The sequence below is a fragment of the Peromyscus eremicus genome, chromosome 23 (genome assembly GCF_949786415.1).
Source record: "Peromyscus eremicus chromosome 23, PerEre_H2_v1, whole genome shotgun sequence".
NCBI lineage: Eukaryota > Metazoa > Chordata > Mammalia > Rodentia > Cricetidae > Peromyscus > Peromyscus eremicus.
Genome location: NC_081438.1, coordinates 3,472,893 through 3,485,667, shown reverse-complemented (window position 1 = coordinate 3,485,667; position 12,775 = coordinate 3,472,893). Strand labels below are relative to the sequence as shown.

General features: G+C 53.1%; 1 protein-coding gene across 2 annotated transcripts in view; it reads left to right on the top strand.

The window, feature by feature from the left end:
* Window positions 1–11,867, top strand: part of Cmklr1 (chemerin chemokine-like receptor 1) — a 37,509-nt gene extending 25,642 nt beyond the window's left edge. For both annotated transcript variants that reach the window (XM_059249379.1, XM_059249378.1), the window contains exons 2-3: window positions 8,395–8,482; window positions 9,964–11,867. In XM_059249379.1, coding sequence (XP_059105362.1) covers window positions 9,966–11,087 — 1,122 coding nt within the window. In that variant the 5' untranslated portion in view covers window positions 8,395–8,482; window positions 9,964–9,965 and the 3' untranslated portion in view covers window positions 11,088–11,867. The remainder of the gene's footprint in view (window positions 1–8,394; window positions 8,483–9,963) is intronic.
* Window positions 11,868–12,775: the final 908 nt, after the last annotated feature.

The window sequence follows — 12,775 nt, the reverse complement described above, 5'->3', positions numbered from 1 at the left end:
AACCCGGACCCATGGAACACCTTAGTTCTTGACATGTGACCTGGGAAAGGACCCAAACTCAAAACTGGAAGCCTGGTTGCTACTGGACCATGCTGCTTCTGCAATCTTGTACAGAGTTGCGAAAGCATCACGCGTCAGGCCACGGGAGGGCAGCCACATGGGCGCCAGCTGCTGGCATCTCTAAAGCCTCAGTTTGCTCGTCTTTAAAATGGGCGGTGGGTACCATATTCACTGCAGAGCAGCATGGGGATGGAGTGGTACAGCTAACGGGCTGGACATGCATGTAGAAAGCGTGCAACAGATTCTGGTGCCATAAAAGGATGGGGCACATTTACTAAGTACCCACTGTGTGCCTGGCCAGAACAGGGCTGAGAGGCAGTGGACTTATGTTGAGTGGGGGCCCCAGGGTGAGCAGTAATGGGAGATGGTCAGCAATAGGAAAGGCCTGGGGATTGGAGACAGTGACATGGAAGAGATAAGGAGGTAGGAAACCTGGGGATCCTCACTGTGGTAAGAGCAACCCTCCATCAACAAGAGCAAAGGGCTTCACACTGCAGAGTGATTGGAATGGTCCATGAAGCCCTCCAGCACCTCTGTCTGAAACTGGGGACGGTGCAATTGTGCTGGGGGCCTCAGGACTGGGAGGGCTGCAAAGTGCTGTGTGCAGCATTACTCTGAGCTTTTCTTAAGCTGGGCAGGCCCTGGGCCAATGGACACCATTCGTTAGTCATTGTAGTTTCATTTACAAGGGCTTTTTTGATTAAACAGGCCCCAGTCCATCATTGACAGACATCAGGGCAGGGACTCCAGTGGGCTCTTAAAAGAAGAAACCATGGAGGACACTACTCATTTGCTCGTTCACAGTCTCGTTCTCAGCTGGCTGGCTTTCTTATATGGCCCAGGACCGCCTGCCAAGGGAATGGTGCTACCCATGGTGGGCTGGACCTTCCTGCATCAATTAACTATTAAGGCAACCCCCCCCCCCATCCCTCCAGATGTGTCCTCGATCTGTCTGACCTGGGCAATCTCCCTCGTGAGACTCCCTTCTCAGGTGGCTATGTTGCAAGGTTGTGTCAAAGTTACAGTCCAAGCCTAAGTAGGACTTCACACCAGCCCTCACACCAGCCCCCCTCACCCCCAGGCTGAACCTCAGATCGGCAGCAGGCATTAACAGGATTGAGCAGTAGGACATGAGAGTTCCGTGGCCGGTGGTTGCGAGGCCAGCATCATGCTAGACTGTGGTATCAATCTGTTATTACTACATTTCCATCGTCCAGATCAACCTCAAGAGCCTCGAAGGCGTGTGTTCATTCACCAGACTGTCCACTTGGCCATGCATTCACGAGATGATGCTGTGGTTCCTACACCAGCGCTGTGTGTGAGGCACCCTGGGGGAAACGAGAGAGCTGCATGGGGTGTCTTTGGACTGTGAGCCTGTAACTGTCTTAAACAGGCATATGTAAAGGGGGAAAGGAAGACGTGGTGCTAGGACATGCTCGGTCCCAGAACCCAGGGCTGTGGTGTAGAGTCCACAGCGCCGAGCTCACTACTCTGAGCGGACGCTCCTGTGCATCCTCGACATGTTTTGCTTGATCTCGTTAGGAAGGCAAAAGAGAACAGAGCAGAAGGAGCAACGGTTGGTGTCCCAGTTTGCTCTCCCTGACCTGAGGGGGCAAAGCAGAACCAGACCCCACTGTCCCCGGGGAACCAGCCACCCGCACGTTTCTGTCAGGCAGCCATAGTCTTCTTCCACTGGACCACGGGCCCTGCCCGTGTGAGCCGGCTACTGTGGGAGCTGACGTGGAGTCCTGGTGCTTATCTCCTAAGGCTGAGAAAACAGTAGAAAATTGTTTCTTTGCAGCTGTGCGGGGGTGGCGGGCAGAAGCCTGGATCCAAGGGGTCAGGTAGGCTCACCCAGGGAAGTTCCTCCAGTTCCTCTGGTGGCTCCAGGTGGCCATCTTGGCTTCATTGTCATGTGACCTCATTTTCTAATGTCAAAATTTCTCTGTCATTTCCTCTCTCCCTGCCTTCATATCTCTCTCTGTGTCTTCCTCTCTCTCTTCTCTCTCCTTCTCTCTCTGTCTTCCTCTTCCACTCTCTCTGTCTTCCTCTGTCTGTCTCTCTTTCTGAAAACCTCTCTCTCTGTAGCTCTGGCTGGTTTGGAATTCACAATGCTCCTGCCTCCTTTTTGAGTGTGAGAATCACAGGCCTATGCCACCATACCCCCCCACCCCGGTCACTTCATTTAGGACAGTCTTTACTACAGTAAAGCAGGACAGTCTTTACTACAGTTACTTTTACAAACACCTTTCTCCCCCAAGTAGCTCCACACTCACAGACTCCAGTGGTCACACCTCTCCAATAGAGTGGGAATCATTCCAGCCCCTGCTGGGGTAGAGGCCACCAAGGGAAGCTCCCCCTGTAAGAACGCTTGCACCTGGTTTTCAAGGATGACTTTGAACTTAGAGAGGGAAATGTCATTTTGCATCCTGGGGCCTTCTGCCTGCACTGGCACTGGTCCAGAGCTGGCCTCCTGGGGCCTCGACTGGGCTTTTCTGGGTTTCCTCTGTTAAACTGGCTGGGACTGGGATGAGTTAGGGGGACCTTGGTCAGATGCATGCAGGGCATCTGGGGCCCCAGAGATGTCCACAGACTGCTGCTCTATCCCCGCTGTAGCAGCCCTTTAGCCTTAGAGGGTTCAGGTCCTGATAAGTTCCATCCAGCAGGGGTAGGTGTTGCCATCTTGCCATCTCCCAGACAGTATCCCTAAGGCCCAGGGAGGGAACTGATTTCAGAGGCCTCTGCTGGCACCTCCTCCTTGTGTCTACGTCTCTTCCTAGGGATCCACAGGATTGTCCCAGGGAAGGGACAAGACAGGCTTTGTGGACCAGGCTGCTCTAGGCTCCTGTGTCAAATGTGTAAGAGCTCAGAGTCTCAGGCAGCCTGGAGCAGGCAGGATAATCCTCCTGTCCCTGGGCTCTGGGGGGAGCTGAGGACAGGAGAGGCAGGCCGACATGCTGGCTTCATCTGTGACCCTGTGTGTTCCTGACCTCGGCCAGATGGTTCTGGAAATCGGGGAGGGTGAGCTCCTTGGCTAGGAGGTTCAGGGCTTAGAAAAGTGGGACAAGAGGAAATGTCTTAGTCACTGTTCTATCGCTGCCGTGAGACTCCATGACCACGGCAACTCTTTTTTTTTTTTTTTTTTTTTTTTGGTTTTTCGAGGCAGGGTTTCTCTGTGTAGCTTTGCGCCTTTCCTGGAACTCACTTGGTAGTCCAGGCTGGCCTTGAACTCACAAAGATCCACCTGCCTCTGCCTCCCGAGTGCTGGGATTAAAGGCGTGCGCCACCACCGCCCGGCCACACGGCAACTCTTATAAAAATAGACATTTAATTGGACACTTGCTTACAGTTTCAGAGGTTTAGTCCATTAATATCGCGGCAGTGAGCATGGCAGCATGAGGGCAGACGATGGAGCCGTAGCTGAGAGCCCCATCCTGATCCATAGGCAGAGAGACTCTGGGCTTGGCATGGGCATTTGGAACCCCAAAGCCCCTCCTCCCCCATGGCAACAACAAGACCACACCTCCTAATCCTTTTAATTTTTCCAAGAAGTGCCACTCCTTGGTGACTAAACAATCAAACATGAGCCTATGGGGGCCATTTTTATTCAAACCACTAGAGGGAGGGTGTCTTGTTAGAGGGGAGGGCACCCTGGGGCATCAGGAAGGGTGTGGGCAGACTCAAAATAATGTGTCCTGTGTTCTAGAAGCCAGGGTGGAGATTGAGTGATGGGCATGAAGCAGTCTGGGCTGAGCACGATGTTAGCTTGCACTCCCTCACCTTCATAGTGGGGTGACAGTGGCAGTGCCCCTGGGGATGGCGGAGGCCTTCCAGCCATGAAGTTGTAGGTGCTTAGCCCAGTGTCTGGGTGACTGTGTCCACTCAGCTGTTGTTCATCTCAAGGAACTGAACTGGTACAGAGTAGGGTTAGATGATGCACGAGGGCCGGCTGAGGCAAATGAGGACAGCTGCAGACCCACAGAGTTAACAGAGTTACTGCGGGAATCTGCGGACATGACCTCCAGCTTCCTTGTGGCCGTATGAAAAAGGGGAGATGGGATCATTACAGATCACGGGTTATCAAGACAGAGGAAGTAACACTTCTTCAAGGAAAGCCATGTTATTCTCCTCGAGGGTATTTCTCAGTGGGCGCCTGAGGAGAGCAGTATCACTGGACAGGAATCATACAGCTTTTCGGGATCATTTTTGCAAGATTGTTGCTTGCAGGGACCTTAAGGGGACAAGGAAGGAGGGGAGGAGGCTTAGAGAAGGCGGAAAGGTCAGGGGGAGGAGCTGAGCTCTCAAGACTCAAGGCTAAAGCTTGGAGGCTAGGAGCAGGTGGGACTGGGGGCTGCCCACTCTTCCCAGGAGTAGAGGTGAGTGGAGCGTTTTCCTTCGAATCCTGGGAGTCAGGCTCTGCTCACACTTCCCAGCTGTGTGGCCACAGGCAAGAGGCTTCACCTCTCTGAATCTGTTTCCTCATTCACAAAGTGAAATTTTCCCTGGGGGGCCATCTGAACATGGCAGAGGTGTGTGCACACCGCCGATGCTCTGGTCTGTGTTAGCTACTTATATAGACATGGGATGCATATAGGGATTACACCTCTTTATTCTGTGAGCTTCCCGGTAGTGGGCGGCGTAAGGAATGTGAGTGACAGGGATGCTGTAGCTCTCTTTGCAGCTGGCAGAGGCCGAATACCCATTGTCTTTTCACACAGTGTTCCCGGAAGTGGGAGGGAGGTGCTCTGTGGCGGCTCTCAGGAACCAGGGGTGGCCAGCCCTGTGCCCATGTCCTGGCCCTGAACCTGAGCAGGAAAGACAGATGGACTGGAACATGCCATTCCTCCGGCCTCTCTGGCTGGCCTTTTCCCATCTGCCTTGACAAAGGCCACCAGAAGGGGCACAAAGGGGCAATAACACCGTGTGCCAGGCCAGTTCTCAGCATAGCCAGCCCTCCTTTTTAATGGGTTTTCTATCCCTGGATTTGACCAGCCGTAGATGAAAGGTATTTTGGAAAGCCGGATGTGGTAGCATACACACATAATTTCAAGACTCAGAGCAGGAGGATTTACCAGTTTGAAGACTAGCCTACATAACAAGATTCTCTCTCTCTCAAAAACAAAAACAAAATATCATAAGCAAAACCAAGAAGGGGGTGGGGGGAGAGAAGCAAAATAGAAAAAGGAAAAGAAAGAAAGAAAAAAAAGAAAGACAGAAAGGAAACCATTTAGGTTGAAATTGGGTGTGTTCTGAGCATGTGTGGCCTTTTCTTCCCATTTCTTGTCAGAGAATGCTGTGGTCCAAAGGCTCTGCACAGCATGTCTGTGACGTTAGATATTTCCCCAGGGCATTTGGCAGAATGCATGTGGTTTTATATACAAATATGCTAATATAGAAATGGATGTGAGGATTTGAGTATCCAAGAGGCCTGGGGGAGCCGGCTCTAGTTCGCATTGGAGTTAGTCCTTGGGACCTCCAATAGCGTAGGACCCGTCACCCTATTTCCTTCACATCTACTTTGCAGACAAGGCATCTGAGGTGCTGAGATCCTAGACTCCCTTCAGGTCCCCAAGAAGTCCATGCAGCTCAGGTTATGGGGTCTAGAAATATTGGTGGGGGGACAGAGGCTGAGGGCCTTCCTCCACCTCTCCCACTTAGGAGGGTTGGGGGCAAGGAGGTGACGGCTACACCAACGGACGACATCTAATAGGATGAACCATGACAGACCTGGCAGAGGGACATATATGCCTCCGGAGCCATCCCTGATCGCCCTGGCTCAGAGATAAAATGACACAGCCTTTGACCCCAGCTGCTCCCAGCCCAGCCTAAGACCCAGACATGACATCATCTGGGTCATCTTCCTATGGCCAGCGGCGTCTCTGAGTCCCTTGTGCCGGGTGACCGAGGCTGCTGGGCGGAGCTCTCTCCTCCTTCTCTCAGCCTTCCCATCCTCATTTGTGCGCGCTCTTTGCTCCCACTCAGAGGCCCCTGGTCCCAGAAAGCCTACAGCTCCCAGGCTGAACGCCAGCCCCTCTTACTTCTTGGGGCATTTAGGGGTTGCCCTGGCTCAGTGCTACCTCTCTGTCATACCTGTGAGTCCACCATGGGAAGAGACTCGAAGGAAGTTGTTTCCCATCCCCGGTGCCTGGGAGGCCCAGCACAGGGAGAGTGGACACACATGTGGCAGCAGTGGTCGATGTGGCGTGGTAGTTAAGCCCTGGGTTCTGCAGGCTTCAGACAGCTTTCTCACCCATCTGCACCCCAGGTCCCACGGTAGCTTCTCCAGGGTTAAAGCAGGACCATCGCTGGGGGAGACCGCTCACTCAGTGAAGAGCTTGCCTTGCATCACAGGGACTTACAACGGTGTAGCGGTACCAATCTGAAATATCTTTACGGAGGAGGCAGGGACAAAAGGATGCAAGGGCCTTGCTAGCTGGCCAAATCAGTAGAATCTGTGAACTCCAGATTCAGTGAGAGACCCTGACTCTGCCCCTCCCCCCAAAAAAGGTGGAGAGTGATTGAGGATGACACTTGATATTTACCTGTGTCCTCTACAAGCGTGCTTACACACACACACACACACACACACACACACACACACACACACAGAGTGGAACCACTGAGTGTTCAGTCTCTCAACACATAGGAGTTGAAAGTGGCACCTCATCTTGTCATTGACACTGTCTTCCCCAACAATAGCCTCTCTCTTTCCCTCCCTCCCTCCCTCCCTCCCTCTTCCTCCTGCTCCCCCTCCCCCTCCAGCACTAGGGATGATGAGCCCACAGGTGCTGGGTGAGTGAGTGTTCGCCCACCGTATTGCATCCCTGCCCCGTGTTCATTCTAACCTCCTCATCCCTTGGATAGATAGGCTCCAGTCTACAAAGCGTGGTGGCTCCCAAGCTCACGTCTGGCTCATATCTGGCTCCCTTGGGCTCAGAGCCCCAGCAAAATTTTTCAAGTGACTTTTATTTAACAAAAGCATTTTTTCTGTAATGAGAGGTGAACTCAAGCCCCAGAGGAGCGGCCCTGAACCTGAACACAAGGGAGCTGGCTGGTTGGTAAAAAGGGGGGCTTTGATTGGCAGTCTTACCGGGGTTAGAGTTTATTTGTCAAGACCAGAGGGCTCTGGCAGTGCTGGTCAGAGCCTTCAGTTCAAATCCTGTGCACCGCGGGGCAGTGATGTTTCACCTCTAAGTACTGAGGGCTTTCTGTGTACCCTTGCCAAGCTAATTGCCCTGTATCCTGATGTCCATTGCTCTCTAACGTGTTAGCACGTTCTGTGATCTGAGTGTCCCTGTTTTGTTGATGGGGATCCTTGAAGCTCAGACAGAAGTCATATGCCAGAAGTGCACAGCTGGGAGGTAACAAAAGTCAGATTTGAACTCTGCGTCTAACCACTGCCTCTGGCACCTCCGAGTTCACAAACTCTCAGGACGCTGCACAGAAACCCAACTGGGTCGCTATGGGGCTAATGCAGGACCAGCTGGCGGCCTCTACCCTGGCAATGCTCACAGGCTGCGTGGGTCACTATCCCCACCCAAGGTGACCAGGCCGCGAAGGTCTGTATCCAATTCATGGTGACCACCAGGCCCAGAGAAGGCTTTCTGAACCTCTGTTTTCATGCTTCTTGGAGGCAGTCTTACCATGTAGCCCAGGCTAGCCTCAAACCCATGATCCTCCTGCTTCAGCCTCCCCAAGCATCTGCATTATAAACATGAGCCATTTCGTTTTCCACGTTTCTAATTTTAAAAATCATTTACTTATTTATTTGGCGTGGGGGGGCATGAATGTATCCATGTTCATGTATGGAGGTCAAAGGACAACTGTGGGGACTCACTTCCACCATATGGGTCCTCAGGACTGAACTCAGGTTGTCAGACTTGGTCAGAAGGTGTCTTTACCTGCTGAGCCATCTCACTGGGTTAGTTTCCATACTTTGTAAAGCAACAACAGCAATGCATGCTGGGAAGACTAGATCATAGGAAGGGGTGTGTCTTCGGTGTCCGGAAGGTTCTGGAGCAGTTCTTCCATCTTCTGTGCCCCCACTCACTGCCTTGTGGGTTGACGTTTTCTGGGCTCTTCTCTGTTGCTGAGTGTCCGGGGAGCCACCCCCATGGTCTGTGTGGCATTTCATTGCACACACTGTGTCTAGCCCCTTCGGCTGGTGCTGACAGTGTGACCGTTGTTCTGGGCAGAGCCCGTTGGTTCTAGGTTCAAGGGCTCCGCCCTTCCCAGCAGGGAGACCTTGGCTGAGTGGCTCTCACCTCTCTGAGTTGCCATGTCCTCCTTATTGGGCTCTGGGTCTACCCGCTGCCTCTTCTTCCCTCCCTGCAGGTGTTTCCAGCTGTGCGTAGTGACCAGCTGGCTGGGGACTCACACTGGAGTTCTGTTCTGCAACAGTGAACCGTGAAGGTCTCCAAAGGTAGGGACTCGGGTCTCCAAAGGGGACTAGTGGCCATCAGCAGGGTGGGATCGGGGGAGGGTGCGAGGATGGCTGTCCCCAGGGTTTTGGATGTGTGAGTGGAACCATGGTCACTGCAACAGGCTCCCTTCTTCACACACAGCACGTGGAGCTGGTGTGATAGTCCATACCCTAGGGTATGAATTGAATGACTAATTGCCTCAGACTATAGAGGAAGGAAGGGTCCTTAGGAGGCCAGTGAGACTTGGTTTAGGAACCCCGTCTTTTCTGGTGGTGGGGGTCCTCATTGAGATTTGTATTAGTTACTTTTATATTGCTGTGATAAAACACCACGACCAAGGCGACTTATAAAAAAAAAGCATTTAATTGGGCTCACTGTTTCAGAGGATCTATAATGGAAAGGTAAAGGCATGGCTACAAGGTAGCTGAGTGTTCACATCTCACGAGCAGGAGACAGAGAGAGCAACCTGACCCCAGTGATACACCTCCTCCCAATCCTTCCCAAACAGTTCCACCAAATGGGGACAGAGTATAAGCCTATGGGGGCCATTCTTATTCAAAACACCACAGGGTTCCTAACCCACTCCACCTCTACAGCTTCAGCTTGTTTGGGGCTGGGTCTCCATCTGGCCTCACATTCATTCCCACTTGGACATGTGGGGTCCAGCTGTTATTGCCTCTATCTATATGCTAACCCTTATAATAGTGCTGGGCTCGCAGGATGGCTAGAGATATTTGTAAAAGAAATGAAGTAGGCCAGGCATGGTGGCCCACACCTTTAATTCCAGTACCTAGGGGGGCAGAGACAGGTGGATCTCTGTGAGTTCAAGGCCCGCCTGGTCTACAGAGTGAGTTCCAGGTCAATCAGGGCTAGTAAGATCCTGTCTCAGAAGAAGAAGGTGGGGGAGAAGTAGGAGGAGAAAGAGGAGGAGCAGGAAGAGGAGGAAGAAGAGGAGAAGTAGGAGGAGGGGGAGGAAGGGGCATAACAGGGGAGGAAGAGGAAGAGGAATGGGGGAGGAGTGGGGGAGGAGTGGAAGGAGGAGGGGGAGGAGGAGGGGAAGGAGGGAAGAGGAAGAGGAGGAAGATGGGAAGGAGGGAGGAGAATGGGAAGGAGGGAGGAGGAAGGGGGAGGAGGAAGAGGGGGAAGAGAAGGAGGGAGGAGGAAGGGGAAGGAGGAGGGGGAGGAGGGATGAGGAGGAGGAGAAGTGAGGCTGGGGAGATGGTTGTCAGTACTAAATGAACTAATGAACTTCACATTCAGTGAGAGACGGTCTCCTCTGACATTGCCCCCTGCCCTCCACATGCACCTACCCACACACGAACACAGGTACATGCACATGTGACAGGCAAACGAATACAAGGGCATGAAAGGACAAAGAGGAGATGGCTGAGGAGGAAGCGGAGGGTCTCGCTGTTGCCAGGCAACGCCTCAGCACCTGTCCATCAAGGTCTTTAGGCTGCGACCCTGTCTTCCCTTGCAGAGATGGAGTACTACGGCGCTTACAATGATTCCAGCAGTTACGATGATGAGTACTCTGACGGCTTTGACACCATTATGGATTTGGAGGAGGTGAACCCGCTGGAGACCAAGGTGGTGGCCCGCGTCTTCCTGGTGGTGATCTACAGCGTGGTGTGCTTCCTTGGGATCCTAGGCAACGGCCTGGTGATTGTCATTGCCACGCTCAAGATGAAGAAGACAGTGAACACCGTGTGGTTCGTCAACCTGGCAGTGGCTGACTTCCTGTTCAACATCTTCCTGCCGATCCACATCACCTACACTGCCATGGACTACCACTGGGTGTTCGGGAAGGCCATGTGCAAGATCAGCAGCTTTTTGCTCAGCCACAACATGTACACTAGCGTCTTCCTGCTCACGGTCATTAGCTTTGACCGCTGCATCTCTGTGCTGCTTCCTGTCTGGTCCCAGAACCACCGAAGTGTCCGGCTGGCCTACATGACCTGTGTGGCCGTCTGGGTCCTGGCTTTCTTCTTGAGTTCCCCATCTCTTATCTTCCGGGACACGAACCATGTGCATGGGAAAACAACTTGCTTCAACAACTTCAGCTTGTCTGCCCCTGAGTCGTTCCCACACTCCACTCACTCCCGAATGGATCCTGTAGGGTACAGTAGACACATGGTGGTCACCATCACCCGCTTCCTTTGTGGCTTCCTGATCCCCGTCTGCATCATCACGGCTTGTTATCTCACCATCGTCTTCAAGCTGCAGCGCAACCGCCTCGCCAAGACCAAGAAGCCCTTCAAGATCATCATCACCATCATCGTCACCTTCTTCCTGTGCTGGTGCCCCTACCACACCCTCTACCTGCTGGAGCTCCACCACACAGCGGTGCCGGTCTCTGTCTTCAGCCTGGGACTGCCCCTGGCCACTGCCATCGCCATCGCCAACAGCTGCATGAATCCCATTCTCTATGTCTTCATGGGGCATGACTTCAAGAAATTCAAAGTGACTCTCTTCTCCCGCTTGGTCAATGCCCTGAGTGAGGACACAGGACCCACCTCTTACCCTAGTCACAGGAGCTTCACCAAGATGTCATCACTGAATGAGAAGCCCTCAGTGAATGAGAAGGAGACCAGTGCACTCTGAGCCTCACTTGGGAATGCCCCCATGGGTGCGGCAGCCCAGGGACACCCAGGGACTTGTCTCCTGAAGTGGGAGACGTGGTGCGAGCCTTTCTGGTATGCTCCGATGCCCAGTACATTTTGTACAAGGTGACTCATGTTTTGAGTGGGATTCCAGAGTGTGGACACTCTTCCAGCGAAGTGGAAGGCAGATCAATCCGAACCTCTGGAGCGAGAGTAGGGGACCGGCCTTGACTGACTCAGAAGAGGGCAGGGTTCTCCAAAGCCAAGGCCTGAACTGTGATCAACATTTAGGTACAAGATTTCCCTCTGGGGTGGGTGAGGAAGTCAGAGCAAACCCATTGCACACCTGCTACAGCCACATGACAGTCAGTCAATCCAGCAAGCCAACCCCCCACCCCCACCCCGGCATCCTCCAAGACCTTGACTTTGGATTTTAGATGAGCTTGGAAGACCAGGACCTGAGGGGCTGCATGGAACCCTGCAAGGGCAAGGCGGGCAGGCTGTGGGTGGTGGTGGTAAAGAAATGGAGGGGAGCAGAAACCCCAGAGGATATGGGCGTAGAACATCTCAGCAGCGTGCCACAGGAAGATGGTGCTCTAGGTTGTGGATGCCTGGGGTTCAGGTGGTGGTAGCCCTTTGCTTTAGCGCCTATACACACCTGGCATTGTAACCTGAGGCTGGGGTGGGGACTTCTTCACAGAAGTTGTTCATTCCATCCCGGGGGCTCTTCTCTCCTTCCCTAGTCCTCCCAACTCTGGCTGGAAGGTCTTAGAATACACATCCTGGATGGAGGGTAGAGGATGGAGGGTGGAGGGTGGAGGGTGGAGGGTGGAGGGTGGAGGGTGGAGGGGTCGTCTTCCCCATCCATCCCCTTTAAGTTTTCCTAGTCTAGAACGGAATTTTGAGACTCCAGCCTCGGAGCATCTCCCGAAGGCTGTCTCTGGGGGCTCAGAGCTAATCTGATTCCCCCTTGAATCACACTTCCCAGGTGAGGCATCTCTGCCCTGTGGGCAGCCTATGGGCAGGCTTTCCTCCCCAAATCAGACACTTTCTCCTGGCAGGGAAGCCAAGGTGTGAGGAAGGAAAATGACTCTCACCCCACACCACACACTCCTAGTCAGGGACAAAGACCTGAGCCCGGCTCTGCCTGGCTGACTCCATTTCTTCTCTGAGGATTTGATAGCCTGCTTGACTGGACATTTCCCATGCATGTGAAGTGTTTCACATGCATCTTCTCATGTATTCTTCACAGAAATCCCCGAGTTAGGTCCTTATACATATGAGGAATCAGAGGCTTAGAGAGGTGGAGTAACCGGCCCAAGGGGATCCAGTTAGATGCTGGCAGACTGGATTTGAACCTCAGTTTCCTTGGCTCAGAAGAGGATGTAGTGTTAGTGGGTTTGGGGTTTTAGCCATAAATCCTGGTTCTTCAGTGGATCTGTGTGGTCATCTTGACAGTCTTTCTGAAGCTTTGCATGTTGGTTTCCGAGTAACCCAACAGGCAAAGAAAATGCGCTTGATTTCCAGTCTCCACCTCCCCCTGGCTCCCGTCACACACGCCCTGAAGTCTGCTGGGCAAGCGTAGGGAGGAGCCTGGCAGTGGAAGCCCTTCTGGGCCCAGTGTCTACTTCAGCTAGTTCTCCTCCAAGCCACTTCTCCACCAGGGTGTAATATACAGATGCATGTCCT